The 27,382-nt window shown below is 37.8% G+C and overlaps 4 protein-coding genes across 8 annotated transcripts; 3 read left to right on the forward strand and 1 right to left on the reverse strand.

Annotated features, from left to right (window-relative positions):
- Positions 1 to 3,847: 3,847 nt before the first annotated feature.
- Positions 3,848 to 7,032, forward strand: LOC133743645 (disease resistance protein RPM1-like). Of its 2 annotated transcripts, XM_062171640.1 has the most exons (2): positions 3,848 to 4,651; positions 4,739 to 7,032. In XM_062171640.1, exons 1-2 carry the CDS (start codon positions 3,887 to 3,889, stop codon positions 6,851 to 6,853), a joined length of 2,880 nt encoding a protein of 959 aa, XP_062027624.1. In that variant the 5' UTR covers positions 3,848 to 3,886; the 3' UTR covers positions 6,854 to 7,032. The 2 variants fall into 2 exon arrangements, with proteins under 2 accessions (XP_062027624.1, XP_062027622.1); XM_062171638.1 differs by having other exon boundaries at positions 3,848 to 7,029.
- A 1,039-nt stretch (positions 7,033 to 8,071) lies between these two features.
- On the forward strand, positions 8,072 to 11,174 carry LOC133743646 (disease resistance protein RPM1-like). Its single transcript, XM_062171641.1, has one exon. The coding sequence runs from the start codon at positions 8,210 to 8,212 to the stop codon at positions 11,171 to 11,173; it is 2,964 nt and encodes a 987-aa protein (XP_062027625.1). The 5' UTR covers positions 8,072 to 8,209; the 3' UTR covers position 11,174.
- Positions 11,175 to 11,343: 169 nt separating this feature from the next.
- On the reverse strand, positions 11,344 to 13,335 carry LOC133743647 (succinate dehydrogenase assembly factor 1, mitochondrial-like). Of its 4 annotated transcripts, none has more exons than XM_062171644.1 (3): positions 13,171 to 13,332; positions 12,378 to 12,760; positions 11,344 to 11,482 (listed from the first exon to the last, which is right to left on the reverse strand). In XM_062171644.1, the coding sequence occupies exon 2, from the start codon at positions 12,676 to 12,678 to the stop codon at positions 12,379 to 12,381; it is 300 nt and encodes a 99-aa protein (XP_062027628.1). In that variant the 5' UTR covers positions 12,679 to 12,760; positions 13,171 to 13,332; the 3' UTR covers positions 11,344 to 11,482; position 12,378. The 4 variants fall into 4 exon arrangements, with proteins under 4 accessions (XP_062027628.1, XP_062027626.1, XP_062027627.1 ...); XM_062171642.1 differs by having other exon boundaries at positions 11,354 to 11,482; positions 12,418 to 12,760; positions 13,171 to 13,335; XM_062171643.1 differs by having other exon boundaries at positions 11,435 to 11,575.
- A 6,889-nt stretch (positions 13,336 to 20,224) lies between these two features.
- LOC133744688 (disease resistance protein RPM1-like) lies at positions 20,225 to 23,111 on the forward strand. The gene has a single exon (XM_062172755.1). It carries the CDS (start codon positions 20,556 to 20,558, stop codon positions 23,109 to 23,111), a length of 2,556 nt encoding a protein of 851 aa, XP_062028739.1. The 5' UTR covers positions 20,225 to 20,555.
- The last annotated feature ends 4,271 nt before the right edge of the window (positions 23,112 to 27,382 follow it).

A 27,382-nucleotide genomic window follows, 5' to 3' on the forward strand; every position in this document is an offset into this window, starting at 1 on the left:
GCTACTCCACCCTTCCAACATATCACAACTCTAAATTATAGATTTGCTGCTAACTAAACTATAAAAAAAGTAACCGGCCTTCAACCCCATGTTCTGTGTTTGGAAGGAGCAATGAGCACTGAGTTAAAAAAGAAGAAAAAGAAAAGTAGAGGATGAGTAATTTAAACATAAAATAAGCAAAAGGCTATTGTGACTGTTTTCATATGAAAGGAGGCGAAGGGCTGAAAAATACCCATTATACATCTCTAAGCTCTCCCCTGTCATGCTCTTCTCCAAAGGGAAAAAAGGGAAAATCTTTTCGTTTCAGTATGTACATGGAGGACTTTCAGAATTGGAAGGATGTTACTCCCCACCTGTAAATCTAGAAGAAGAATGAATCAGAATAAATTGGACATTAAAAAAAAAATTCATAAGATTGAATGCAAAATCAAACAAACCATGCAACGTATCTGATGCCATAGATAACCACATAAATAAATGACAATGAATTCAATTTCAAATGTTCAACAACCACTTCATTTACATAGTATTCACTTAACTGTTGGAGAGGAAAGATCCCACATTGGAAAAGTGACAAATAAAATATAACTTATAAGTGGGTGGCTCTTACCCAATTGTACCGAGGCCTTTTGTGATTAAAACCCAACACCTATTGGGTGGTTAAGTTGGGACAGTATCGGTATAATGGTGGGCCACGGGCCACGCTTGTCGCTGTTTAACATGGTATCAGAGCGGGTCCCTCTCCAATGGGCCCGAATTTGGGTTCCTTATATTGCCATCGGAAAAAATTCCGATCGGATTGTTACCAAGTGTCCGATGTGGGCCTTGGATTGTATTGACCAAGTCTCTGATATGAGGCTTGTGTCCCAATTTCCAAAGTGGGAATTGGATTAATTAATTTCACGTGCAAACCTAGAGCTAGGTTGTACGTGAGGGGGCGTGTTGGAGAGGAAAGATCCCACATTGGAAAAGTGACAAATAAAATATAACTTATAAGTGGGTGGATCTCACCCAATTGTACCGAGACCTTTTGTGATTAAAACCCAACACCTATCGGGTGGTTAAGTTGGGACAATATCGGTACAATGGTGGACCACGGGCCACGCTTGTCGCTGTTTAACATTAACAACATCAGAGCTCCACAATAACAAACTGAAAATGGTAACAAAAATAAACTTTGTTAACTTCCCCATGAAAGCTTAAGAATTACTGCTACCGAAACGAAAAGATGCCGAAGAAATGAACAGAATTTTAAAAACCATATCAGAATTGGAATTGCTGTTCGTTTGTAGACATAAGATGCTAATTCAAATCAGATTAATTAAAATTCAGTACACTATAATTTTCTTATCTAAAAATATGTATTCCAACGTTTTGGAAAGAATTTGATATTTATAGTAGAACTGAAGTAAGTTTATTTAGTTGTGTAAGGTAATCCGATGCAATCAGGGGGTGGTAGACTATAGTTATTGCCAATTAGAAATGCACCAAATTCACATTCATTTGTTGTCATTGATTTCTGTATTTACGGTACTTAATCATGACTACTCCTTCAACATTTTCCAAATTTGGAGTAAACTCCAGGCTTAAGAATTTGTTCCAGTAAAAACCATTTTGGGAAATTTTCATAAATTAGGACGCAGTTGAATTGAATTAGTAAAAGTTGCCTTATTGTTTTGGGACAGTGCATCAAACAGTAAGTAGTACCGAGTGTATCTACTTGCTGCAACAAAATCCAAGAGAGGTAAAAAAGTAATAGTAGACAATTGGTTCAGACTTCAGAGTTCAGATTTGCTCCATTGTAATTATTATACCTTTCTATTCTCTGCCTCTTCTTCTGATAACTTGGAACCTGCTTCAGAATTCAGTGAGAATAAACAGCTACGTCAAATCAATTGCCCTTTAACATAAAAATGCAGAGTATATGCTTCACTTATTTCACTCCAACTACTTGGTCATAATGCTCTAAAAGCTGTATATAGTGACATTAAGTTTAGTGGTATGCATACAGAAGTGCTAACAGAGTATTTCATTTAGAAAAAGAACATAAAAGACAGTCCCTGGATATAAATATGAACAAAATTGTATATGAATTTTCAAAAATTATAACTGCATAGACCCCCTTTCATCAAACTGCCCTTAATCTACAAATTCCACAACAACAATATGTTTTATTGTACAAATTGCCTGCAATAAACTTACACCTACAGTAGCTTGGCAGACTATAGATTATAATAGATAGTTGTCAACTCACAGAACATAGGATTATATAATCATGGTTATTATAATGATGAAGGGTTGGATCACAAACATGATTAAAATAGATAGTTCTTAACTCACAAAACAATAGAAAAGGGAGAACAGTAGAAACAGACTGCATTTATTGGAATTTTGTGCTAAAATGTCAACTTATTTTTTTGGTCAACTTGATATCACACTAACCAACAAAGATGTATGAAGGTGACGGTAAAACAAACCATTCTCTTTCTATGGTAAAACTGTACCTTTACCCCTATCGGTTTTTCTCCCTGTCAGCCTCACAGTCAGTTTCGGGTTTAGCTCATTTTCACCCAAATCTAATATCTACTTGGCTGTGACATGTGAAGAAGCTCTGTGGAGTAAAGGTCTGATAGGCCATCATTTCCAATTTTCCATGAAAAAGACTATGAGGTATGCTCATTCATCTTCTATCTTCTATCTTCCATCTTCCATCTTCCATCTTCTGGGAAGTTCACTAGTTTCGTAACGAATATCGTCTCCTGAATGCCTTACGCTTCCTGGCGCATCTTTCATTCTCTTTTGGCCTTTCATTCTTGTCAACAAAGCCGTTGAGTGGCCACGCACGCCATGTGTTTGATGATATGTCTCACAAACATTTGTGAGGAAAATTACAATTGAGCATTTGACATTTAACACGGTTGAGTACGCTGAGATGATAAATTATTTTTAGATTCGACAGAGAAATTAAGGAAATACATTTGTAAATTAAGCCTTAGGTTTAGATTTGAGATCAAAGTTAAGGACCACCTTGTTCCGAAAGAGAAGTCTGTATTTTCTTCCTGGGTATTGAAGAGGAGTCCTTCTGTACGCAAGATCATGAATAAAACATTGAGGTTGTAGTACATATATATATGTCCACACTAGTCATGTACTTGGTAACGTCTTGTTACTTGTAAGTATTTTTGAGTGCTGAAAAGTCAAGTTCTAGAAACAACAAGTATTATATAATCAACATCAATGTTAACCGACCCATTAGCAAAACTTTTACTGTTGCCAAAGCCATAATTACCCAAATGAGCAAACGTTCAGTAACACTTTGCCAATGTTACCATTACTAACGCGTGTTGTTCACTAGGGGAAACTGGGTTTTTGGTTTTGGCTTCTTATGTAAATGGCTGGAAGACAGACCAAGTCAGATGAATGGGTGTTGGCTGCCGACGTTGATTTGAAAGGAACAAAACTGATTCGAATATTCTAAAGCCTAGCTAAAGGTGATGATGCAAGGGAATTCAGAGTCCTTTTCTTTCAGATTGCATGCATTATGATATGTGGCAACAAGTCAGTTATGATAGTCGAGCCTACTATTCAATTACGTATTTACTTATTCAAGATTGGGAATGTTTAGATAGCTACTGGGACAAATTGCCTGGTACTTTACAGGGAGAAATCAAGAATGAGGAAGGTACAATGTAATGAGAAATTGGAGAATATACAGGTATATTAATTAGACCCTTGACTATTTCTTTAGTTTTCAAAAACTATTGGATACCAGTATTCTAGTATGTTTGGCAACTGCACTTTTCTTTGTGACATGTGTAGCACCAATTGACCCTGATGTACGTAGATGGTTTCCACAAAACCTTTAAAAACAGAAGAAGCCTACCCCATGAAAGATCATTCAACAATATCAACTCAAATACCACATACAAAGTTTTCTTCTCTCCTACCACAAATATATTATCTATCCTCAGAAACACAAACAAACCTGCAAGTGCTATCAGGCAAAGAAATGGCAGAAAGTGCAGTCACCTTTTTGGTTTACAGGCTCACGACATTACTCGAAGAAGAGGCGGAACTCTTGTCAGGGATCCGAGAACAGGTCGAGGACCTGGTTGATGAATTGGAGCGCATCAAGGCCTTCTTAGCTAATGCAAAGGAAGACGGCAATCCTCAGCTCCAAGTGCGGGTTAAACAAGTCAGAGATGTAGCTCATGAAATGGAAGATGCCCTTGATAAATTCAGACTTTTCCATTCACACGATCACGGTCATGGATTCCGAGCTTCCCTTCATAAGCTTTCTTGTATCATCAAGAAATGGAAAACTAAGCATCAAATTTCTGCTGGTATTCAAAGAATAAACTCAAAAGTCAAAAACCTCTACGAGGGACATGAGAGATACAAACTTGTTGACCAAGCTGGCTCCAGCACTGCTCGTCTGGTTCAGCGCCACAAGTTAGATCAAGGGGATGCCCTTTTACTGGAAGAGGCTGATCTTGTGGCAATTGGCGAGCGCAAAAAGCAACTGATTCAATTGCTTATGAAGGAAGACACTAGACGCCAGGTGGTTCCAGTAGTTGGGATGGGTGGACTGGGGAAAACTACCTTGGTCAAGCAAGTCTACGAGGATCCAAAAGTTCAGAAACGTTTCAAGGTACATGCTTGGATCACTGTTTCTCGATCATTCAAGATAAATCAGCTCCTAAGACACATGATCAATAATATCTTCAAAGTTATCCAGAAACCGGTTCCTGAAGATGAAGAAGTTGAAACCATGGACGACAACCAGCTAAGAGAGAGAATCAAAAATTTGCTGCAGAATAGTAGGTACCTGATTGTTCTTGATGGTATATGGCACATACCGGACTGGGATGCCATCAATCATGTAATGCCGAACAACAATCGTGGTAGTCGAGTAATGCTCACTACTCGATATGTTAATGTAGCCTCTGCCTCTTGCTTGGGGAACCATGACATGTTCTACCGTTTAGAGCCCTTATCTCTGGAAGATTCATGGACTCTTTTGTGCAGGAAGACATTTCATGGAGAGTCATGCCCACCAAATTTGGAGGAAATTTGTCGATGCATCCTGATGAAATGCGAGGGACTGCCCCTTGCAATTGTGGCCATCAGCGCTGTACTAGCTTTAAAAGGCAAGAGAAATGTGGACGATTGGGCTGCTGTTTCTGGCAGTATTGGAGCTGAAATAGAAGGAAATGATCAACTTGACAACATGAAAAAATTGCTGTATCTCAGTTACAGTGATTTACCATACCATCTGAAACCGTGTTTCTTGTATCTGAGCATCTTTCCTGATCTCTACAAAATTGAGCATATGAGATTGATTCGGTTATGGTTAGCTGAAGGATTTGTTATTGCAAAAGAGGGAAGGACACCAGAAGAAGTTGCAGAGAGTTACCTTAGAGAGTTATTGGACAGAAGTTTGATTCAAGCAGCTGAAACATCAACTGATGGGAGAGTTAAATCATATCGCATCCATGATCTTTTACGGGAGATTGTCATTTTGAAGTCTAGAGAGCAAAATTTTGCAGCAATAGAAAAAGAGCACGGTACAATGTGGTCTGAGAAAGTTCGACGACTATCAATAGTTAACACACTGCAGAATGTACATCAAAAGAGGACACCATCCCGACTTCGTTCTTTGCTCCTTTTTGGGATAGAAGATTCACTTACTGATTTTCCCATACCAAAATTGTTTCCTACCGGTCTTCAGTTGCTTACTGTATTAGACTTACAAGGTGCACATCTGGATATGTTTCCGAGTGAGGTTGTCAAGCTTATTCTTCTCAAGTACCTTAGCTTGAGGCATACAAAGGTGAAACAAATTCCAAGCTCCATCAAGAAGCTACAAAACCTAGAGACCTTGGACCTCAAACACTCGCATGTTGTTGAATTACCAGCTGAGATTTTGAATCTCAAGCGACTTCGTCATCTTCTGGTTTATCGTTATGAGGTTGAGTCATATTTACGATTTAATGCCAGAAAAGGAGTTAAGATTCCGGCAGGGATAAGTAGCTTGCAATCGCTCCAAAAGCTCTGCTTTATAGAGGCAAATCAATACAGTGGTGCTTTAATGGCAGAGCTTGGGAGAATGAAGCAACTAAGGAGGTTAGGCATTTATAAGTTGAGAGAAGAAGATGGGGCCACCTTATGCTCATCCGTCCAAAATATGACCAGCCTTCGCTCGTTGTCTGTATTTTCAGCAGGGAAACAGACGATAATTGATCTTAGCCACATTTCTAGTGCTCCTCCATTTCTTCAGCGGCTATACTTGGCAGGGCGTTTAGAAAACTTACCCCGCTGGATCTCTTCTCTTCAAAACCTGGTCAGACTGTTTCTAAAATGGAGTCGGCTGAAGGAGGATCCTCTAGTACATCTTCAGAGTTTGCCAAACCTGGTACATCTTGAACTTTTACAAGTTTATGATGGAGAGAGCTTGCACTTTGAGGCAGGAGGGTTTCCAAGTCTGAAGTTATTAGGTATTGATAAATTGGATGAACTGCAATTGGTAACCATAGAGGAGGGAGCAATGCCTTGTCTAGAAAAGCTAATTATCCAGCGCTGCAAATGGTTGAAGAAGGTCCCGTCTGGCATTGAACATTTAACCAATTTAAAGCTGCTTGAGTTTTTCGATATGCCAGATGAATTAATCATGCCACTACATCCAGATGGTGGAGAAGATCACTGGAAAGTCGCTCATGTTCCAGCTGTTTATCATTCCTATTGGAGAGATGATGGGTGGGATGTCTACTCATTAGTCAATGATGTGGAGAGTTTTAATTCGGGTACTTCTGCCGTGAGGAGGCTCGAACGTAATATGTTATGGAAGGCATAGTTATAAGGTTCTGATATTAAACAACTGCGAAGAGTCCTGGAAGCAAGATCTGAGCAAGGACTGAACTTCTACCACTACACCTATCCAAATTGTTTAATTTCTTCTATTTTTGATGCCTTCCAAATAGTTCTCTTATCCAAGATATGGTTAATCTTTTAAAGTTGCTAGTAGCTGAATCTTTTACTGTAGTTTTTCTTGTCGTAACAATTATAGAATATAGAGTGAGTTTCCATTTTACATTTGGCAATTTGGCTTCACCTTATAGTTTCCTAGTTGAGGGGGCTAATTTAGGAAGCAGTTGAAAAACTATACAATATATCCTGATCCTGCACTGGTCCATGTAAGTTCTAAAATAAAGTTACCGAACTGTTTACCAATTAGGATTTTAAGTTTGATTGGCTTGGGGTTCTGTTTGTGAAGGTGCGGATAGAATTGAGGAAGTCTGGTTCCTGTTGGAGTCGATGGTTGGAAGGTTTGGCTTGAGGTCTGAGATAGTCACCGACTCTTACCAGTAGTAATTGTAGAAGCATTTCAGAAAAAAAAGAATAAAAAAAAAGAAGAAGAACAACCCTGATATTATCAACTCTCCAAATGTCAAAAGGAGAAAAAATGCTTAGAAAATCCAAACATAATGAACATCAATGTTACTGATCTATATTAGCAAGACTTACAGTTGAGAAAGGCATAATTACAAAACTGAGCAAATTCCCAGTAACATTTTGCCATTGTACTGGGACTTTGGTTTTGGCTTCTGAACAAACGGGTCTAGATTTAATGACAAGTGCTTTTTATGTGGTTCTGTAAAAGTATCAAGCTGCAGAAAAAAGATGGTACCAGATGAATGGGTTTGACTGTCAAGGTTGATTTGAAAGGGACAAAACTCATTCGATTATTCTAAAGCTTAGCTAAAGCGTTATGATATGTGGCAACAAGTCAGTTGTATTCTCAGTTAAGTAACTTCGTTATTTTGATTAGTTCCTAATTCAGAAGAGGATTGGGTCAGTGGTCAAACCTACTATTCGATTACTTATTAACTTTGTGCAAGATTGGGAATGTTTAGATGGGTTCTGAGAAAACTTGCCCGGTAGTTTACAAGAAATCTAGAGTGAGGAAAGTACAATGTAATGAGAAGTTGGAGAATATACGGGTGTATAAGATCAAATTCAGCATCTTAACTATTTCTTTGGTATTTAAAAACGATTGGATACCAAGTATACTGGTGTATTGGGCAACTGGAATTCTCTTTGTAACATGTTTGCACCAGTTGGCCCTTATGTAGATGGTTTCAACAAAACCTCCAGTTGACCCTGATGTAGATGGTTTCTACAAAACCTTTAAAAAAGAGAAAGCTACACCATGAAAGATCATTCAACAATATCAACTCAAATAACACATAAAACCCTTCTCTCCTCCCACAAATATATTATCTATCTTCAGAAACACAAACCTGCAAGTGCTATCAGGCAAAGAATGGCAGAAAGTGTAGTCACCTTTTTGGTTGACAGGCTCACAACATTACTAGAAGAAGAGGCGAAACTATTGTCAGGGATCCGAGAACAGGTTGAGGACTTGGTTGATGAATTGGAGCGCATCAAGGCCTTCTTAAGGGTAGCTGATGCAAAGGAAGACAGCAATCCTCAGCTCAAAGTGTGGGTAAAACAAGTCAGAGATGTAGCTCATGAAATGGAGGATGCCCTTGATAAATTCAGGCTTTTCCATTCACACGATCACGGTCATGGATTCCGAGCTTCCCTTCATAAGCTGTCTTGCATCATCAAGAAATGGAAAGCTCACCATCAAATTTCTGATGATATTCAAAGAATAAACTCAAAAGTGAAAAGCCTCTCCGAGGGACATGAGAGATATACACTCGTTGACCAAGCTGGCTCCAGCTCTGCTCGGCTAGTTCAGCACAACAAATTTGGTCAAGGGGATGCCCTTTTACTGGAAGAGGCTGATCTTGTGGCAATTGGCGAGCGCAAAAAGCAACTGATTGAGTTGCTTATGAATGAAGACTCTGGACGCCAGGTGGTTCCAATAGTTGGGATGGGAGGACTGGGGAAAACTACCTTGGTAAAGCAAGTGTACGAGGATCCAAAAGTTCAGAAACGTTTCAAGGTACATGCTTGGATCACTGTTTCTCGATCGTTCAAGATAAGTCAGCTCCTAAGACACATGATCAATAAAATCTTCAAAGTTATCAGGAAACCAGTTCCTGAAGATGAAGAAGTTGAAACCATGGATGACAACCAGCTAAGAGAGAGGATTAAAAAGTTGCTGCAGAATAGCAGGTACCTGATTGTTCTGGATGATATATGGCATATACCCGACTGGGAGGCCATCAATCATGCAATGCCAAACAACAATCGTTGTAGTCGAGTAATGCTCACTACTCGCAATGTTAATGTAGCCTCTGCCTCTTGCTTGGGGAACCATGACATGTTCTACCGTTTAGAGCCCTTATCTCCGGAAGATTCATGGACTCTGTTCTGCAGGAAGACATTTCAGGGGAACTCATGCCTTCCAAATTTGGAGGAAATTTGTCGATCCATCCTGATGAAATGCGGGGGACTGCCCCTTGCAATTGTTGCCATCAGCGCTGTACTAGCTTTAAAAGACAAGAGAAATGTGGATGATTGGGCTGCTGTTTCTGGCAGTCTTGGAGCTGAAATAGAAGGAAATGATCAACTTGACAACATGAAAAAATTGCTGTATCTCAGTTACAGTGATTTACCATACCATCTGAAATCTTGTTTCTTGTATCTGAGCATATTTCCTGATCTCTACAAAATTGAGCATATGAGATTGATTCGGTTATGGTTAGCTGAAGGATTTGTTATTGGAAAAGAGGGAAGGACACCAGAAGAAGTTGCAGAGAGTTACCTTAGAGAGTTATTGGACAGAAGCCTGATTCAAGCAGCAGAAACATCAACTGATGGGAGAGTTAAATCATATCGCATCCATGATCTTTTACGGGAGATTGTCATTTTGAAGTCTAGAGAGCAAAATTTTGCAGCAATAGAAAAAGAGCACGGTACAATGTGGTCTGAGAAAGTTCGACGACTATCAATAGTTAACACACTGCAGAATGTACATCGAAAGAGGACACCGTCTCAACTTCGTTCTTTGCTCATTTTTGGGGTAGAAGATTCACTTACTGATTTTCCCATACCAAAATTGTTTCCTACAGGTGTTCAGCTGCTTACAGTATTAGACTTACAAGGTGCACATCTGGATATGTTTCCAAGAGAGGTTGTCAAGCTTCTTCTTCTCAGGTTTCTTAGCTTGAGGCATACAAAGGTGAAACAAATTCCAGGCTCCATCAAGAAGCTACAAAACCTAGAGACCTTGGATCTTAAACACTCGCAAGTTGTTGAATTACCTTCTGAGATTTTGAATCTCAAGCGACTTCGTCATCTCCTGGTGTATCGTTATGAGGTTGAGTCATATGCACGCTTCAATGCCAGAAAAGGAGTTAAGGTCCCTGCAGGAATATGTGGCTTGCAATTGCTCCAAAAGCTCTGCTTTATAGAGGCAAATCAAGACAATGGTGCTTTAATGGCAGAGCTCGGGAGAATGAACCAACTAAGGAGGTTAGGCATTTTCAAGTTGAGAAAAGAAGATGGGGCCACCTTATGCTCGTCCGTCCAAAATATGACCAATCTTCGCTCGTTCTCTGTATCTTCAACAGAGAAGGACAAGATAATTGATCTTAGCCACATTTCTCGTGCTCCTCCATTTCTTCAGCGACTCTACTTGACAGGTCGTTTAGAAAAGTTACCACACTGGATTTCTTCTCTTCAAAACCTGGTCAGACTGTTTCTAAAATGGAGTCGGTTGAAGGAGGATCCTCTAGTACATCTTCAGGGTTTGCCAAACCTGGTACATCTTGAACTGCTACAAGTTTATGATGGAGGAAGCTTGCATTTTGAGGCAGGAGGGTTTCCAAGTCTGAAGTTATTAGGTATTGATAAATTGGATGAACTACAATGGGTAACCATAGATGAGGGAGCAATGCCTTGTCTAGAAAAGCTAATTATCCAGCGCTGCAAATGCTTGAAGAAGGTCCCATCTGGCATTGAACATTTAACCAATTTAAAGCTGCTTGAATTTTTCGATATGCCAGATGAATTAATCATGCCACTACATCCAGATGGTGGAGAAGATCATTGGAAAGTTGCTCATGTTCCAGCAGTTTATTATTCCTATTGGAGAGGTGGGGGTTGGGACGTCTATTCATTAGTCAATGAAGGGGAGAGTTCTAATTCGGGTACTTCTTCTGTGAGGAGGCTTGAACGTAGTATTCTGTGGAAGGTGTAGTTTAGGGATCTGCTTATAAAGAACTGTAGAGAATCTTTCGCTGTAACTTCTAATGACTCAACTTCTAGCGCTGCAAGGATATGAGGTTTTCTATTTGCTTAATTTGTAATTCTTCAATTCTTTTAAGCCTTGGTAATCATTGTCCAGTATGTAGATGTAACTAATGTAAAGAGCAAGTTTTCTTCTTCTGGGTATCATTGTTTTTGGAGGTTGTAGGTACATGAGGTTTTGCTGAAGAGAATCTCATTCATAGTATCCCTTTTGGCTTCAACTCATTATCTCCTCATCCAGTAGACTGATTTTGTGAAGCTGTTAAGAAAACGGTGTTATGATCATACCCTGCTCCCAACAATTAGCATTTCTAGAATTCGATAACCAAACAGTTTCTCAACTCCACTGAAACTGCCAAATGACAGAAGACACTTCATTTAGACCAGGTTCCTGGGTTCCTGATGTTGAGAACCCTAAATTGGGCAAGCAATATCAAATCCTCATACATGGGTTCCTGATGTTTGTGTTTAAGTGTTGATATACATATCAATGACACATCGACAGCACACTCAAAGAACAGAGAAAATGGTCTCTGACACAGATTTCAGCGTTGAAAGTTTCATAATCATATTACAATTAGACTTCTATAATCTATGAGAAACAGAAGGAAACTGAAATAACAAACACTAGAGCTCACATTGCTAGAGTTGTTCTTAAGGTTTCTTACTGTGATGACGCAATCACAATGTATTCAATACTAGCCGAATAAATATCATAATCAATCAATGATTAGATGATCATCATCCCAAGTTCTCAACTTTTTAACGTTTTTGTTTACATGCAACTTTCTGTTAGGTTTATTGGAATTAAGTAATATCCTCATCTATCTGCATTCTGCACAAGTAATATTTGTTTACAATTCCCATCAATTTACCTATAGTATTCAGGCTTTCCGTATCAGTTCATATCAAGTCACTCAATATACCTTTGTTTTCGGACTATCAATAAAGTCACTGTAAGATATTATTATGATCCAGAAGGTAATCAATACACATTGCCTCATAGGACCATGTCCATCAAATATTGCACAATTTAGAATTCCTAAATATTGTTTCAGATCAACTATTTTTTTTTTTCCTTCACTACTCTTTTTAAAAGACGGATGAAATTAAATCTAGCTCAACAAAAAGATACAAATATATAAATCACTTACTTCAATAAGTAGGATGTTTTGTTTGTGGGAAACGACTCACATTCAGAGCTGATAATCCAACAGTATCAGGGCTCTTGAGCTGATCAAGCTGTTTCCTTCCGCGGCGAACCAAGTACTCAATGTAAAGAAAATTCTTGCGGTCTACATTCTTGGCATTGTGGCGGAACTCGTTGGACACAAGTGACTCAATCTTGTGTCGATCTTCAGCAGATTTTAAACGAGCTGCCCGCAAGAACCCTCTGTATAGACTAAGTACTTGTCTCTGCATTCCAGAAAGCCTTGGCCCACTGGAGGCTCCCATTTCACCGTCTTCTTATGTTCGGCACCGGACTCAATTCTGAAGAGAGTTTCGAAAAGTACACAATCTTTTATATCTGTAGTATCTGCAGCAAATGCAACACAAATTAGGATTTTCCTTAGACTGTAAGTTAAGTAAATCATGGTATCGAATTACTAAGACCCAAACCCAATAAATACAAAAATTAAGATAGAATACAAAATTGGATTTTGCAGAATTGGGTAAACATAGCAGTAATATTTGGATCATGCATTTCCAGAGAGGACATTTCTCATACACATGGTGGGCATAACAGAAAATGTGGGAGTTAGCGATTGCGAGTGCAGAATCTGGATTCCAGATACGTTTTGTGGAAAGTGATAACCCAACGAAAGTGATATGTAGATGCAATGAGGAAAGGAAATGGATCATTTGGAATTATTATAATTGAAGAATTCCAGGCAACATTAAGATTGGAATAAAGTGGAGCAACCAAAGAGAGAAGAAGAAATTAACCTTGGTTAATCACAAGAACTGATGTTGGGCTCCAATTTGGTAAGTCAGATTTGAATCGATTGGGAAAGCAGCCGCACCAGTTTTGGAATGATTGGCCGCGAAATCCATCCTCTCTACTTAAATGTTGTAAGTTGTAACTTGTCAGTTGTAACTACTGTGTGGTTAGACACTATTACGTGTCTCTGTTTTTAATCACCAGGATGTCTATATGTGCATGTAGCCCGAAAAAAAAAAAAAACCGTCCCCAAGTAAGATTACATGGACCAATCCGATTATCAAAGACAACATGTGTTGAATTGGGGACTACTGAGAGCAAGTGCACCGGTTTCACCTTGACTGGTCATAGTCAAGAAAAAGCTGATGTGGTGACCGGTCATGGGAGAAACACACTTGCAGCGGTTGTTTCTTGCCCGGGCAAACATTACCCCTTCATGACTACAGCCAAAGAAATAGTCAATTCCATGACTATTTTCTTGCCCGACCAAGCCCAGATGCCAGCTAGGCCCAGGCCTGATCGTGGCTGACGTGATGAGGAGCTCAGCAAACGACGACGCGCCAAGGGAGGGAAGTGGACGACAGCTTGACGACGCGTGGCGCTGAGCTGCTGGGAGGGACGCCATTTTTGTCGCGTAGCGCCAATGGGAGGGACGTGGCAGTCATCTATTGGGCTTTTGGAATTTTAAAACCAACGGTCAATTAATCTTGGCCGTTGGTTGCAATTGATGTGAAGATCTGATGGTATATAATTAATATGTATGATTATATAGGTAAAAGTTTAAAAAATGAACAGTGAAAGTTTAAAAAATGAACAGTGAACAAATCGATGAACAGTAATAATAAACAGTGAAAAAAGTGAACAGCGTTGACAGGGCAAGGAAAAAAACGGGTGCAAACCTATGTCCAGTGGCAGTGAATGGTAACTTGACTGGTCGAATTCTTGACTTCTCGACTTTGCCTTTTCTTGACTACGGGTGCACTTGCTCTGAAGAATCTTGCACTTATCCTCTGGCTCTCTAATGAGAATTTTTTTTCTTGTCTTTTCAATACGAGAAATTATCAAGTAGTTCTCCACTGCCGAGTGTGTCTTATTTTTTTTATTTTTTTGGTAATTGCCGTGTGTGTCTTATTTGAGAAACATGATTAGTCCACATATGATTTGTTCTGCTTTTGATGGGAGACCTTTCACTAACTGTCCTACCGGCCAATAGAACGTCATCACATATAAAAGTAGGGTTATTACTCGGTCAGCTCAAATCAGTTATAGCATTGTGGTCGAGTTGGTAAAAATCTCCAGGTGTGGAACCCCCACACCCTGGTTTGAATTCCGCCGACGCTGATTGGAGTTAAATTCCAATCTATTCTTGGTGGCTAGGAGGGAGGAAGCGTTCTAACATGATCTCCCGGCACGGATTAGTCTCTGGGCCTAGGAACTTTTTAAGGAACCGTGTGATCTCGATAAAAAAAAAATTTTAAAAAAAAAAAAAAAAACTTCACCTCCTTTAAGCGTTGACTCGGAGTTTGACTGTCGGCTCGAGTAGGAGGGGGTGATAGAATTGTAAGGAAGATTGAAGAAGATGAAAAACTCAGAAAAGAGAGAGAGCTTCGTATATTGATACAGAAAAAATACAACCTTGCACACCATATATCAGACTTGTTTTCTACTTTATACTTCTACATTTACTTAATACGAGTAACTTTCCCTTTTTACCCTTAACATCCCCCCTCAAGCTGATGGTAGGAAACTAACATCAGATTGCAATAGTAATAAAATGTTGTGATTTATATAGAAGTGAAGATTCTTGCTTCAGCCAGGAGGAATGAGCGGCAGTAACTGAGAAGCATTATATGTGGCCAACGTAGACATATACTTGGTTGAGAGGAGAAGGAAGCAGCCTCAGCTTGAAGTTCTGAAGAAGATGGTAATTGAAAATCATAGTGATGCCTGTGAAAACATTCTGCAGCATTGTGACCCCTCTTGAAGCAAATCTGACATTGTAAAGAAAAACCAATAGCAACAACTTGCCTAGGAGCAGATCTTTGGGGACAAGTTTTAGCAATATGACAAAATTGTGAGCATATTTGACAATTATCACCAGGGAAAGAAACACTCTGATGACGAACTCCACCAGAAAAATCATAATCATGACAACCATTTGAATTCCTCAAGTCTTTGGACTTCGCAGAGCCAAGATTGTTGGAAATACCACCAGTGTTGTAGCACTTTGAGTTTCCACAATGATTAATAAATCCTCTAGATTGCACAGAACCAACATCTAACTTCCTATATGCATAGCAATTATAATTTCGATATGGTCCATGAGAAAAGTTATGATGGTACCTGCCACCACCTTTACCTTGATTCCTTGGATGAAAATATCTTGTGAGAACCAAGTTGTACAATCCTTGAGCATGTGCACTGACATGATGGGATTTAGAAAGCTGACAGTCTTGGTTTCTTGTAGCTGTTAAAGTCATTGGAGCAGAGGCAATGATCTTTTGTTCTTGATCAAGAGAGTCTTGGTTTCTTGCAGCTGTTAAAGTAATTGGAGCAGAGGTAATAATCTTTTGTTCTCAATCAAGATCAGCTTCAACATCTAAGAGTAGTGTACGAAGTTCTGGTAGAGATGTAGATGATTCCTTAGTACGAATGATCAATCTGATAGTTGCATATTCAGCAGGTAGCCCATTTAAGATCAAACTCACTATTTCATCATCGGGAATAAGAATTCCAGCTACAAAGAGTTGGTCCTGAACAGTTTTAAAGCGTTCCATATACTTGTCAATACTATCATTACCTTTCCGGATTTTCTGCATGGACGTCTTTAGCTCAAAAGCTTTGAACTTTGAAAGTTTAGCATATCTATCTTCAAGGGAATACCAAACTTCTTTTGAGGTTTTACTCCCAACAATGAATGAAAGAGCTGAAGATGACAAAGTACCAGCTAGTAGAGCCATTAGAGCAGAGTCATGCTTCCTCCAGTCCTTACACTCTTGTGTAAGCTCAGGGGTAATTCCAGCCTCTTGTGCAACTTTGTATCGTGAAGGACAAGGGATAGACCCATCAATATATCCCATTAGATCACACCCTACCAACATTGACTCGAGCATAAATCGCCAAGACACGTAATTAGTGTCTAGCTGAAAAGTGATGATATTGGAGAAGTTGGAAAGGAGATAACTGTCCAACTGATTGCTATTCATGATCCTTGTAGTACCAGATTCTTCTTCACAAGAAACCAAATGCAGAATCACCCAACTACTTCTGAACCCAACTGTACCAGACACTTTAGCTCATCCAATACAATAGCAGAAAATCACCCAAATATTACTGAACCTAGTGACACCAAACACTATCCATTCTGCAGAGTCTTCTCCTAGCAACAACAACTAATTCTTTACCAACTTTCAATTTTGGACAATAACCATTCCAAATAGTAGAAATGGCAAAGAATTGAATTCCATATAGTAGAAAGAACTCCAACCACCCGTTGAAAACAATATTGCCAATGGAAAAGCTTCCTGACTTTCACTTATGTTCAAATGTAGTCAAAAGTTCAACTATACTGCAATTATTTGTCCAAGAAATCACTATTCAGAGAACAAGGCTTCACAACACTTGTGTAGAACATATGCTTTAAACTACTAGCAAATTCAGACCACCATTTCATCACTTTTCTTGAATACAGTACTTAACCAATATATTTCTTTCAAATTTCTTTGTCAACAATAAATCAAGCATAGACATCATACTTCGATCAACAACCAATTCGAGAAACCCCAAATTACAACAGTAAGAAGCTCTGAACTAAAAATCCCCAAATGTCTAGGGTTTGTAAACAGATCAAGATTTCAACTTATCACTTATGCAACTACTTTGAGCTTCATAGATTGATTACGAACACAATTCATATAAATCCAAAGCTTCGATGAAGGAAAACAACCTTGAATTTCAACAATTTGAACTTGAATCAACTTGACGAAGATTTCACTTATCTGAACCCAATTGGCTTGAACACTACAGCTTGACGAAGAAGGATGTTGAAGAACTAAGCTAGAAAACTCTTCAATTCTTGAGAGAAACTAGGTCACCGATCGACCTGGCTCTGATACCATGATAGAATTGTAAGGAAGATTGAAGAAGATGATGAAAAACCCAGAAAAGAGAGAGAGCTTCGTATATTGATACAGAAAAAATACAACCTTGCACACCATATATCAGACTTGTTTTCTACTTATACTTCTACATTTACTTAATACGAGTAACTTTCCCTTTTTACCCTTAACAGGGGGTACCTGCAGAAAACCCTCTGATACCTAAGTCAGTATGTTTTCTAGTCGAGTGGAGTAAAACAAGTCGGAATGAGATGATTTACTTTGACGTTGAGCCGCCTTTATATAGGCGATGACTTACTTGGGGAAGAAGCCGTCATTATTCCCGCCTTCATGGTCGCATTCATTTGTTCATGTATTAACAACGGTTAATCATGACTCATTTACGACGGTCATTCATTGCGCATTCATAATCGTAATCATTGCGCGTAGTTATTATCGTGGTTAATGCCGTAATAATCGCCGCATTCATGACTGTAATTTATCTCCATACTAATTGAGAAGTTAATCGCCTTAATTGCGGGCGCAACAAAAGTTGACCACTCCCACAGTTGACAATTTGATTCGAGTTGGTGGCAGGAGGTTTGGGCAATTGTGATGTGGATGGTTACTGGGATCGAGTCTTTTTGGTCCTGAGTTGGTCATGCATGGGTCCATTGGGTGATCATCGAGTTTTCTTTTTCCTTGTAAAACCAAGTGCGTGTTTAGGCAACTAGATTGTTGGGACGATTTTTTCTTCGAGGACAAGGTGTTCTTAATTATTAGATAATAGGCTTGGTTTGGTTTTGGCCTAAGATACGACTATGGCTTTATACTTATTCGCATATGGTACACAGTATACACCAAAGCTAATGCCAATTAACCTCTATGACTCCCAGGTGAGGCTTTTGTGTGTTTCTCGTATCTGAGTTAAAACAACGCTCTTTCAGCGCCAAATGAAATTTCAAAGGATAGCTTACCTCAGTGTTTGAATGTAGCCTAATTTACCACTTCTTTCTTCCAGCACTTCCACTCATTTCAGGACAATTCATATATAGTACGTTCTATACCGGCCCTCAACATAACCTTCCATTTAGCTAGTTATCAGTATCACATCGACCCACATTATTCTTGCTGCTCTCAAGATCAATTGGTGTGGATGTGAACTAGAAGAGTAGTAGACGAATGAGCAGTTTCGGTTGATCGGAGGAACGAGCAAGCATCTTGTTGCTGTGCTTCAAGGCCTTTAAAAGGTCGATCGTAGCAGGCCGGTATCCGTATCTAATTCACATTCAAATGATGATGCGATGTTTATGCCAACACCAATTTCCAATTAGTTGTGATGCTTTGTTTTTTAGTCCTAATTTGTTTCATTTTATATTATATAGTTTTTATCAGATCAAAAATTTCCATACCTTGTTTGATCTAGTTGGTAACCTGTTAATTAAGAACAATTTCAATCGAGATGAGATGTATGTTAGAGTGTTCAACATACGCTACTAGAATAGATATCTCAATTTTCCTCTTTGGTCTTTATAGCTTTGTTTGAATGAGCGCCCATCTTTTCCTCTTTGGTCCTTTTTTGTAGTTCTCTTTTCACTGCCAAATATAAATGGAGCTTTGTTTGTCAGTGTTCAACATGTAAGCGTTTGATTTGGCCTTGTACAATATCTTGAGGGTTACGTGTGGGCAAAGCAATTGGGGCTTGTGTAGAAATTAATTAATGTTCAACTCGATCGGGCCAAGTTATTCCAGGAAAGTGCAATCATGATTGGCGTAACTAGTTTCCCATTAGATTAAGAAATTATCAATTCCATAGGGAATACCGTATATTTTAAAACCTTTGTCCCTATTTTATGTTCCTTGCTGCCAAAGGTACAAGCTGTGGAAAACCCATTTGATTAGCTTGATTACTGGTTAAGTCTGACAACTTGACAACATACTGATATTAATTATAGTATGTGTGTGTGTATATATAGGAGATGTGACTGAGTCGATCAAAATAATTGATGCTGACAGTTGAGGTTGATATATATATATATATATATATATATATATACTAGTCATTCTACGCACATGCAGAGCATGTGCAAGTATTTTTTATTTTATTTTTTCAGAAATAAAAAAGAAAATTGTCATTACAGAGAGAAGATAGTGGGAGTAAAAAGTGGGTTGTGGGTGTTTTTTTTTTTAATAATAAAAGTATATTTTATAAATGTCATAATTGTCCTTGTAATTTAATTAATTCTCAAAGTTTTTTAATCTTCTACGGTCATTTCTGTCAAAATTTTTGATTTTGGTTAACAAACCCTCTTCTCTTAATAATATACTAGATGGGCCTCACACACTATGTGTGTGAATATTGATTTTTTTTTTTTTAATAGGAATTGGGATTTTTTTTACAGGATTGGGTAGTTTTTTTCAAGTTTTTATCTGTTTCACTTTCACCATTTTTTTCTTTTTCCTATTTTCTGTTTATTTTTTAATTTGACTATATTACCCCTATCCAATTTATGAGTTGTAAAGTTTTTTAATATTTTAGGGTCATTTTGGTACATTTTTTCTGTTTTGACTAACAAAACTTCTTCTCTTAATAATAGTATATATATATATATATATATATATATATATATATATATATATATATATATTTATTTATTTATTTCTAAAGCTTTAGCTATATATGATGCTAGAAAATTTGCAGTAGTTGGTTAGAACAAGTTGATCGAGGAGATGAGACTGAGTCAGAATAATCAATGCTGACAGTTGAGGTTGATATATTTCTAAAGCTTTAGCTATACATGATGATGCTACAAAATTTGCAGTAGTTGGTTAGAACGTTTCTTTCCATCGAGATTTGTTTATTATTATATACAGATAGAACAATGTGATCTGGTTATTAGATTATTAAGTTAAACTAAGAAAATTGCCAGGAAGTTTACAAAGGAATTAAGGAACATTCAAGGTAATGAGAAATTTGAGATGCAGGTATAGAAGACCAAATGAGCGTCTTGACAATTTCTTTGAAGCAGTGCTAATACCAATGGATAAAAAAGAAGAGACAACTACACAGTATTGGGAAACTAGATGATTTCTTTGGAAAATGTCGCAGCAGTTGACCCTGATGGTAGATGGTCTTGACTTTTGACACAAGTTTAAAAAGAGAAGGCTTCCCCATGAAAGATCACTCAACAATATCAGCTCAAACATAAGACAAAAACCTTTTCTCCTAGCACAGACATATTATCTGTTCAGAAACCCAGAAAAACAAAAGCCAAATAGCACTACAAAAAGAAATGGCAGAAAGTGTAGTGACCTTTTTAGTTGGCAAGGTCAAGTCACTACTGGAAGGAGAGGTGAACCTATTGTCAGGGATCCAAGCACAGGTCAAGGACATGGTTAATGAATTAGAGCGCATTCAGGCGTTCTTAAGGGTTGCTGATGCAAGGGAAGACGGTGACCCTCAGCTCAAAGTGTGGGTCAAACAAGTCAGAGAAGTGGCTCATGAGATGGAAGATGCCCTGGATAAATTCAGGCTTTCCTATTCCAATGACCCCCTGCGTGGCTTTCGTACTTCACTTAAGAAGCTTACTTGCATCATAAAGAAATGGAAGGCTTGCCATGAAATTGCTGCTGATATTGAAGGGCTAAACTCCAAAGTCAGAAGCCTCAGAGAGAGACGTGACGCATACAATCTTGTTGGCGAAGCTGGCTCCGCCTCTTCTCGTCGGATTGGGCAACGTCAGTTTGGTCAAGGGGATGCCCTCTTACTGGAAGCAGCTGATCTTGTGGCAATCAGGGAGCCTAAAAAACAGCTGATCGAGTTGCTTATGAAGCATGAGCCAGGACGCCAGGTGTTATCAGTGGTTGGGATGGGAGGATTGGGGAAAACTACCTTGGTTAAGCAAGTGTATGAGGATCCCAAGGTTAAGAAACACTTTAAGGTTCACGCCTGGATCACTGTTTCTCAGTCAGTCAATATGAACCAGTTCCTAAGACTCATGATTCATAACATCTTCCAAGTTATTCAGAAACCACCTGAGGAAGAGGTTGATAGCATGGACAACAACCAGCTACGTGAGAGAATAAAAAAATTGCTGCAGCAAAGTAGGTACCTGATTGTTCTTGATGATTTATGGCACATAGATGCCTGGGATGTGATAAATCATTCAATCCCCAATAACAAACTTGGTAGTCGAGTAATGCTCACTACTCGTAATCATGCAGTAGCACATGCCTCTTGCTTGGGGAAGCAAGGTATGATCTACCTTTTAGAGCCCTTATCTGTAGAAGAGTCTCGGTCTCTTTTATACAAGAAGACATTTCAGGCAGACTCATGCCCGCCAAACTTGAAGAGCATTTGTGACTGCATCTTAAGCAAATGTGGAGGACTGCCCCTAGCAATTGTAGCAATTGGCGCTGTTCTAGCTGCAAAAGACAAGAGGATTGTAGATGAATGGACTGCTATTTGTACAAGTATTGGTGCCGAGATTCAGGAAAATGATCATCTTGACAATATGAAGAAATTACTGTATCTCAGTTTCAGTGATTTACCTTACCAGCTGAAATCGTGTTTCTTGTATTTGAGCATCTTTCCTGATCTCTACAGAATTGAGCGTATGAGATTAATTCGGTTATGGTTAGCTGAAGGATTTCTGATCGAAATGGAAGGAAAGACACCAGAAGAAGTTGCAGAGAGTTACCTTAAGGAGCTATGGGACAGAAGTTTGATTCAGGCAGCAGAAATAGCAACTGATGGGAGAGTCAAATCATATCGTATCCACAATGTTTTACGAGAGATTGTCATTTCAAAGTCCAAAGAGCAAAATTTTGCAGCAATAGAGAAAGAGAAAGATATAGTGTGGCCAGAAAAAGTTCGAAGACTATCAATAGTTAACTCGGTGCAGAATGTACAAAAGAAGAGGACTCCATCTACACTTCGCTCTTTGCTCATCTTTGGGGTAGAAGGTTCACTTTCTGACTTTTCCATACCAAAATTATTTCCTATAGGTCTTCAGTTGCTTACTGTATTAGACTTGCAAGGTGCACATATAGAGGTCTTTCCAAAAGAGGTTGTCAAGCTGGTTCTTCTCAGGTTTCTTAGCCTGAGGGGTAGCAAGGTGAAACAAATTCCAACCTCCATCAAGAAGCTAAGATACTTACAGACTCTGGACCTTAAACACTCCCATGTCGTTGAATTGCCAGCTGAGATTTTGAATCTCAAGCAACTTCGCCATCTCCTGGTATATCGTTATGAAGTTGAGTCTTATGCACGCTTTAATTCCAAATATGGAGTTAAGGTTCCTGCAGGAATATGTGGCCTGGAAAATCTCCAAAAGCTGTGTAAAATAGAGGCAAATCAAGACAATGGTGCTTTAATGGCAGACCTTGAAAGATTGACTCAACTAAGGAGGTTAGGCATTTTAAAGTTGAGAGAAGAAGATGGACTAGCCTTATGTTTATCCATTCAAAAGATGAAAAACCTTCGCGCATTGTCTGTATCTTCAGGAGAGAAGGAAGGGACAATTGATCTGAGCCATATTTCTTGTGCTCCTGAATTTCTTCAGCGACTGTACTTGACAGGTCGTTTAGAAAACTTACCACACTGGATTTCTTCTCTTCAAAACCTGGTCCGACTGTTTCTAAAATGGAGTCGGTTGAAGGAAGATCCTGTTGTCCATCTTCAACGCTTGCCAAATTTGGTACATCTTGAACTCCTACAAGTTTATGATGGGGAAAGCTTGCATTTTGAGGCAGGAGGGTTTCCAAATCTGAAGTTACTAGGTATTGATAAATTAGAAGAACTTCAATTGGTAAAGATAGATAAGGGAGCTGAAGGAATTGTGTCCTAAAACAATCATTTTGATGTAATTATTATTGTAATTATTATTAATCAAAAGGGCAAGTTTATTGTTCATTGCTTATATTTAATATTTGATTGAACAAGGTCCAAGGAATATGAGTTAAAGAGAAAGTAATCTAAAGAGTTAGATGTGTGAGACCTTTACTCTTTCACACTCTTATCCTAAAAGGTTCCTAGTCATAGGATTATCACTTGGACATTGATAATCCGGAAAGACTAGCACATACTATGTATGCTCAATATGGAGGATGATATGTCTCTTGTCATTTGTGTAGAGACACTAATACAAGTATGTGGGTGCTCTTAACTTAAAGAGTACACTGAACGCGATCATTAGAGTTCTTGTATGGAGTCTTACTTACATGTCAAACTTGAACTCTAAATTGCAATAATACAAATTAGTCCTTTGACCTGAGACACCATAGTTGTCTTATGAGTGAATGGATTATCTCTTGATGATGCAATAACATTGTGTCCCTTAATGGATATAATAGATGCATTCATTGGTATAATCAATTCGGTCATGGAGACATGTGAGTGTACAATAAGGAATCTCTATCCTTAAGTAAATAAGGTGTATGTTCAAAGATGTGATTCAATGAGTCTTTGGCCAAAGCATTGAATGAGATTAAAAAGGAGTTTTTAATCACATTCTAAGAATCACATAAGAATGAAAATCACATTAGGGGATTGACATATCAATTCCATACCCCGATGATGTGATTTAGAACATAGTGTTAGAGAAGGACCGTATTGTATTGTAATTCCAATTGAATAGGTTCTTTGTCATTCTACATTAACTAGGGTAGTCATGATATGTTGCAAGACGTCACTCATGACTTGTGAAGTCCCCGAGGATTAATAAACATTTATAATCCTAATAACAAGGGAGAATCAAAAATGGAGTTTTTGATTCGTAAACAAAATAGAATGGTTTCTATAAACTTCACTGCCTTGTTAATTAGAACCTAAGAGATCGCACACCATATAAGTGGATCCTTGAGATTGTATATGAAGAAGATTAAACAAGAGTTGGTTATGACCAAATAATTAATTAGATTTATTATTTGGACATAATTAGGTTTTTCGGGTAAAACCGAACCTATTGGGCCTAAACGATTGTCGGGCTTTTCGTGTGGACTTGGGCTTCACTAAATGAGATTTAAATGAAAGCCCAAGACACATTTTTAGTGCCCAATAACAAGTATGGACCAGCCAAAATATTGGCTTTATGAAAGTCAATATTTTCTTTTAGTAATTGGAGTTATTTCCTATTATATAAAAGTGAAAGCATGGACAAAGAGAATAAGTGTGTCTCCACACTATTATTTTCAGATTTGAGAGAGAGAGAGAGAAAGAGTTCTTTCTTGGTCCATTACAAAATTAAAGGAAAGAAGAACACTTGCATAATTTCTTCTTTTCGTTCATCTTTCTTCATCTCTTGATTCACTTGGTGAAGATCCTTAGAGGCCATATATTTTTGTGGCTTTACTTGTTACATCAAGGAGGAGATTACAAGCACAAGAAGGAGTACAAGAAAGAGTTCTTAATTCAAGGTGCTTCAAGGTGGAGGAAACACACACAAGGAGAGATCAAGGAGAGGAACTTTGGTGGTTCACTTGGATCGGATTAAAATCACGCTCCAAGGGTGAGTAGAACATAAACTCCCTCTTTGTTCTTCCTTACTATGCATGCTATGTTTATATACATATCACAATAAGCCAAGATCATGGGTTAAAGGAATGGATTTTATGTTTAGTTAGTAGTTTAATGGTTAAACTAATTCCGCACTAATTAAAAAGTTTTGAAATCCATCCATTCCTTCAATTGGTATCAGAGCCATTGGCTTAATTTTGATATGTTATAAACATGGCTAAGTATGTTGGTTGATGTGATTTTCTTAAGCTTAGAGTAATATGTAATTTAGATCATAAAATTTGCTTTATCATAAAAGTTATGAAGCATGTGATGTAAGGTAGATTTTATGATAGCTAGAAAAAGTTTTCTGGAAATTACATGTAAGAAGTGGTTTAAGTTTTATGAAACTTTGATGCATATGAGATATGCATTAAGGGATTCTATATGTTTCTTAATTAAGGTGTTAATCTTAGAAACATGTTAGATTATATATGCTTTAGGGTATGCATGATTTTTGGCTTCAAAGATGAAGTAAACAAGTGTTCAATGGAAGAACACAAAGCTGAAATTTTATTTCCAGCTTTGGAACATGTCTAATCTAGTTATGAACTAGCTAATTTTTCATGGTGTTTGTTTTTCACTTTTGATCCATAAATTCATGAATTCAAATTTACCTAATAGTTAATGATGACATAAAATCATTTCCATGTTTCCCTCACCAAAAGGTTGGTAGAGTTAGTCATCTTTACTATTAGTTTCTCTAAATTATTCACCAAAAGTTGGAATGAGATAAAAGACATGTCTCCCTAAATTATGAGATAAAAGACATGTCTCCCTAAATCACTCACCAAAAGTTGGTGAATCATGATGTAAAACATCATCCCCTAAATCACTCACCAAAAGTTGGTGATGCATGATGTAAAACATCATCCCCTAAATCACTCATCAAAAGTGATGTGAGACATCATCCCCTAAATTACTCACCAAAAGTTAGTGATGCATGATGTAAGACATCATCATCCCCTAAATCACTCAACTAATTTACTTGCATTAAATTAAAGTAATTTAGTGGTTAACTTATTTTGATTGAGTTAATTATGCTTGTTTAATTAACCTTATTAATCTTGGTTAATTAAAGGATGATTATGGACTATGGCCAAATATAATTGAGCATGTGATTGGCCGACTATTCATTTTGAATGAATGTGGTTATGTAATTAAAGTAGTTAATTCATTTGGGTTATGTAATTAAAGTAGTTAATTCATTTGGTTGTGTAACTAAGTAGCTTATTTAATTTATTCAAGTTTGATTAAATTAAATGGGAGCTTGTATGCCCCTCATCCACTCTTGTAATCGAAGATGGAGGCACATGAGGATGATCCAAAGAAGAAGTTTGAAGTCATCAAGCCTTGAAAGGAGTTCAAGTGCAAAGTGTAATAGCTTAGCTTAGTTATTTAATTTTCGTAATCGTTACGCGTAATTAAAATCAACCACCCAAACATGACCTTGATCCAACATATTGGCTCATGTTGGATCAAACAACAAGTCCATAATCATCCTATGTGACCTATTATAATTGTATGTTCATTGCACTTGATTAAGTAATTTTATATTTCCCATGATTCCATTTGAAAAATGTTTTTGATGAAATCAAATTGTTTTTCTGAAAACAATTAGTGGGAGTATTTTATTATAGATCAAGTATAATGAATGTGTGATTGCAATAGGATCAAAGCAAATGCAATGTGATTGTTATTAATAAGATTATTAAAGATGAGACCTTAATATTCCCTCAAAGTGATATTAAGTTGAAAAACGAAGAAGTCATTATGAATGCTTCTTTGTGGCCTTCCAACATTGTAATCTCCCAGTAGATGTTCTTGCATGTGAATATCATTCCGAACGGAGGTATTTCTTGCTAGGAGCATTAAAGAGAGGTTATTCAACATTTGATGTTGTAAGGTAGGGACAAATCTTGGTCAATATTCTATTATGATGAGATTTAATTTTTGATCTCTATACTTACATGAGATGTTGGGTATAGCTTAACTAGAGTAATTTATCAATATCCTATTATGGTGAGACTTAATTACTTTAGAGGCCAAAGTTATGGATATTCACATTTGATGTGATTGGATAAGAGTATCCTCTCATGGAAATTAAGTTGACTTATAGTTCTATTATGATGCGGTTGACTTAATAAAAATGAGTCTTCCATACTCACTAAGAGTTTTAATTTATACTCTCGAATTCCTTGAGGGATTTGGAATTTGTTAAAATAGTGAGAGGGTGCCATTTGATTCTTAAGACCCGAGTCACTTGGTTTTAAAATCAATCTCACTTCTTTTATTTTATGTTATGTTGACTGCAATATGTCAGGACATCTTATCACCAAAATTCTCAATGAAAATCGTCTTGAGGGCCCAAACTTCAATGACTGGCTCCGCAATTTGAAAATTGTATTGACATTCGATAAGATCGCTTATGTCTTACAAAATGCACCTCTTCACACTCCATTGGCTCAAGATGCAACCGATGAGCAACGTGTTGCTTATCAAAAGCATAAGGATGATGACACGCAAGCTAAATGTGTTATGCTTGCATCCATGAACTCACAACTT

The sequence above is a fragment of the Rosa rugosa genome, chromosome 4, assembly GCF_958449725.1.
Source record: "Rosa rugosa chromosome 4, drRosRugo1.1, whole genome shotgun sequence".
Classification (NCBI taxonomy): Eukaryota; Viridiplantae; Streptophyta; class Magnoliopsida; order Rosales; family Rosaceae; genus Rosa; species Rosa rugosa.

Coding starts and splice junctions, on each gene's coding strand:
- LOC133743645 (XM_062171638.1), top strand. CDS start 3,887: ATGAAAGATCATTCAACAATATCAACTCAAATACCACATACAAAGTTT.
- LOC133743646 (XM_062171641.1), top strand. CDS start 8,210: ATGAAAGATCATTCAACAATATCAACTCAAATAACACATAAAACCCTT.
- LOC133743647 (XM_062171642.1), bottom strand. CDS start 12,678: ATGGGAGCCTCCAGTGGGCCAAGGCTTTCTGGAATGCAGAGACAAGTA. Junction 11,483..12,417: donor TTGGATTATCAGCTCTGAAT/GTGAGTCGTTTC, acceptor TTTTCTTAACAG/CTTCACAAAATCAGTCTACT.
- LOC133744688 (XM_062172755.1), top strand. CDS start 20,556: ATGGCAGAAAGTGTAGTGACCTTTTTAGTTGGCAAGGTCAAGTCACTA.